The sequence below is a fragment of the Chrysochloris asiatica genome, unplaced genomic scaffold, assembly GCF_000296735.1.
Source record: "Chrysochloris asiatica unplaced genomic scaffold, ChrAsi1.0 scaffold00041, whole genome shotgun sequence".
Lineage (NCBI taxonomy): Eukaryota > Metazoa > Chordata > Mammalia > Afrosoricida > Chrysochloridae > Chrysochloris > Chrysochloris asiatica.
This window is the reverse complement of record NW_006408559.1, coordinates 7,153,388-7,156,071: the sequence shown is the minus strand read 5'-3', so window position 1 is coordinate 7,156,071 and position 2,684 is coordinate 7,153,388. Positions and strand designations below refer to the sequence as shown.

At 38.5% G+C, this 2,684-nt stretch overlaps 1 protein-coding gene across 1 annotated transcript in view; it reads right to left on the bottom strand.

The window, feature by feature from the left end:
• Positions 1 to 2,684, bottom strand: part of EXOC4 (exocyst complex component 4) — a 947,076-nt gene that overhangs the window by 170,753 nt on the left and 773,639 nt on the right. Inside the window, 1 exon segment of the mRNA XM_006861146.1 lies at positions 2,063 to 2,218. Within this exon segment, the coding sequence (XP_006861208.1) occupies positions 2,063 to 2,218 (156 nt within the window).

The following is a 2,684-nucleotide window of genomic DNA, read 5'->3' as shown; positions in this document are numbered from 1 at the left end:
CTCAGCTAGCAGCTGGTGGGTTTGAACTGCTGATCTCTCAGCTAACAGCTGGTGGGTTTGAACTGCTGATCTTTCAGCTAGCAGCTGAGTGCTAAACTGCTGACCTTTCGGTTTGCAGGGTCCCTGCAAAATAAAATTGACCTGAAAAAGGATTCTTCTGTCATAATAAACAGAATTAGTTTTTCAAGCTATGTCTATGTGAAAAATCAAAGACAAATTTCTCAGTCATAATGTCCAGCTCAAGAAGCCAGATATCATGATTCTGGTCTCTGGGTGGGTTCGAACAATCCACCTCTGGGCTAGTACTTGAGCTTTTTAACTGTTTGCGGTTGAGAGGGTGAAACGACAACCTGCCACATGGGAGGAGATATTATATGACAACAGACTTGTATATAGATACATTAAAAATTTCTATAACTCTCTAGGGGAAAGACAGGCAACTTAATAAGCATTTGACAACAGATGTGAATCAATGCTGCAAAAGAGGACATCCAAATGGCCATGAATACAGAAAAATAAATATGGCGGGGGGGCTCAGCATCATCATAAACTGCCAAATTTCTCTGAGGTAATGCAATACCAAGAAATAAAACAGAGATATAAAAAGCTCTATGTTAAATTACATTGCCATTTGAATATCATGGTTTTGAGAAAGTTTAAAATAATACTATAGAATGTTTTTGCAGTAAAATGTCAATTTAAAATGACACTCTAACTTATAAATATTGTTAACTTTGAGAATACAGAGACCAGTGGATCTACAATTGCAATCCACATTCTGAAAATGAGTTGAGCCCACAATTCTCTACAAAGTATAAGTGAAATACTGGCTATCGCGTCTTTCATTTCTTTCTTCAGCCTTTGTTCCTTCACCTTCTTTATTTTTACTATTTAACTATTTGTTATGTGCTGTCGAGTCGATTCCGACCCATAGCTACCTTGTACAGGGTTTCCGAGGCAGTATATCTTTATGGGAGTACAAAGCTTCATCTTTCTCCCGCGGAATGACTGGTAGTTTCGAATTGCTGACCTTAAGGTTTGCAGTCCTATTCATAACCACTACGCTACCAGAGCTCCTTATTTAGCTATTTACTAAGTACGAAGCAGTCTACTTTTTTTTTTTTTTTTTTTTGAGCATTAATAATTCTGTAATATCTGGTATCCAGTACATATTTAAATTCTCCCAATTGTTACAGCAATAGCTTTCACAGCTAAATTTGTTTGTTTGTTTGGAATCAGTCTACTTTTGATGTGGCAAAATATTACCTCCATTTTTTGATACTTTGCACATCACCAACATGGTAGAGGAGTCCCCGTGTGGTATTGTGGGATAAACACTCTACCACTAACTGAAAGGTCAGTGGTTCAAACCCACCAGCCTCTCCTGAGACACCTTGCTACAACTCACAACCTCCTTGACAGCACTTACACAACAACAACAAAATGGTAGAAAGTAAGTACTTCAAGTTGGAAAATCAGCCACGTAGAGGTAAGTGTCTTCATCAGATTAGGCCAGATTTTCTTAGTTAAGTAATTATTTTCAGTGGTACACAGGAGAATGCTGACTGATAAAGTTCAGATACTCTACCTTTGTCACAAGCAGAAAACCACCCAAGGAATACAGTGCACCAGGACAAATGTGGGAAGCGCTGTCCCATTTCCACTGCCTCACAGTTCCATGACCTGAAGATTTTGCTCAGACCAATCCCATACTCTGGAAGGGCAGAGACCTTATGTTGCTAACTGTCATGTTTTCAGGACACGGCACAAAACAGGCTCAAAAATGCTTTGCTGAGTGAATGGATGAAAAGAACATTTTCCCTTAAGAAAATGACCTTCTGATCAAAATGGTAAGATGTTTTAACCTGATAGGGAAACATTCCCACTTGGATTCACATCAATCCCTTCCTTCCAAAATCTAAGGCATGCTGGCATGGCAAATACAGAGAGGTGCTTAGCTGCTTGATCATTACAAATGGCCAACACTGCCTATAAGACAGAATCAATTGGACATAGGTTTTTGCCCCTATGTTTAAAACAACATGGAAAATAGACCTTTTACCTTATGAAGTCTTCTTCCTCTTCTCTCTTTGGCCTCAGCTGCTTGGGTTGAGCCATATTAATCCAGTTCGGTAGAGATTTCAAAAGTCTGCTGATGTCATCATCTTTTGTCCAAGATGCACTGAAGACAAGTTTTTCTTCGGATTGGACAATGCCCCTAAACACAACCAGAAGAACAGAGCCCTGTCAGTACAATGAGGATTTATCCAATCAGCAATTTTTCACCAACTTTTGCTGTAGAAAAAAAAATACCACATTCATCTCTCTTAGTAACATAACTCCTTAACTGAGTTGGGGTCTGGGACATCCACTGCATATGCTACTTTGCTGGGAAACAATTTTTAGATAGCATTCATTGTTTTTTAATTGCTGAGTAGATGGGTAGACTGAAGATAATAATCAGTATTCTCTGCTTTCACAATAATTTGAGGATTTCTGCTTCCACTAGATTTACAGCTTCAGAAACCATACAGGGTTACGTTAAGTTGCAACTGTTGATGGCATTTGCAACAACAAATCAGAGGTCATACATAGGGTAAGTAAAAATGTAAGAAAGGTTGGGATGGAATCTTTGAAGAAAGAGGCTTAATAAACAAAAATATAACTAACTGAGAACAAACAAG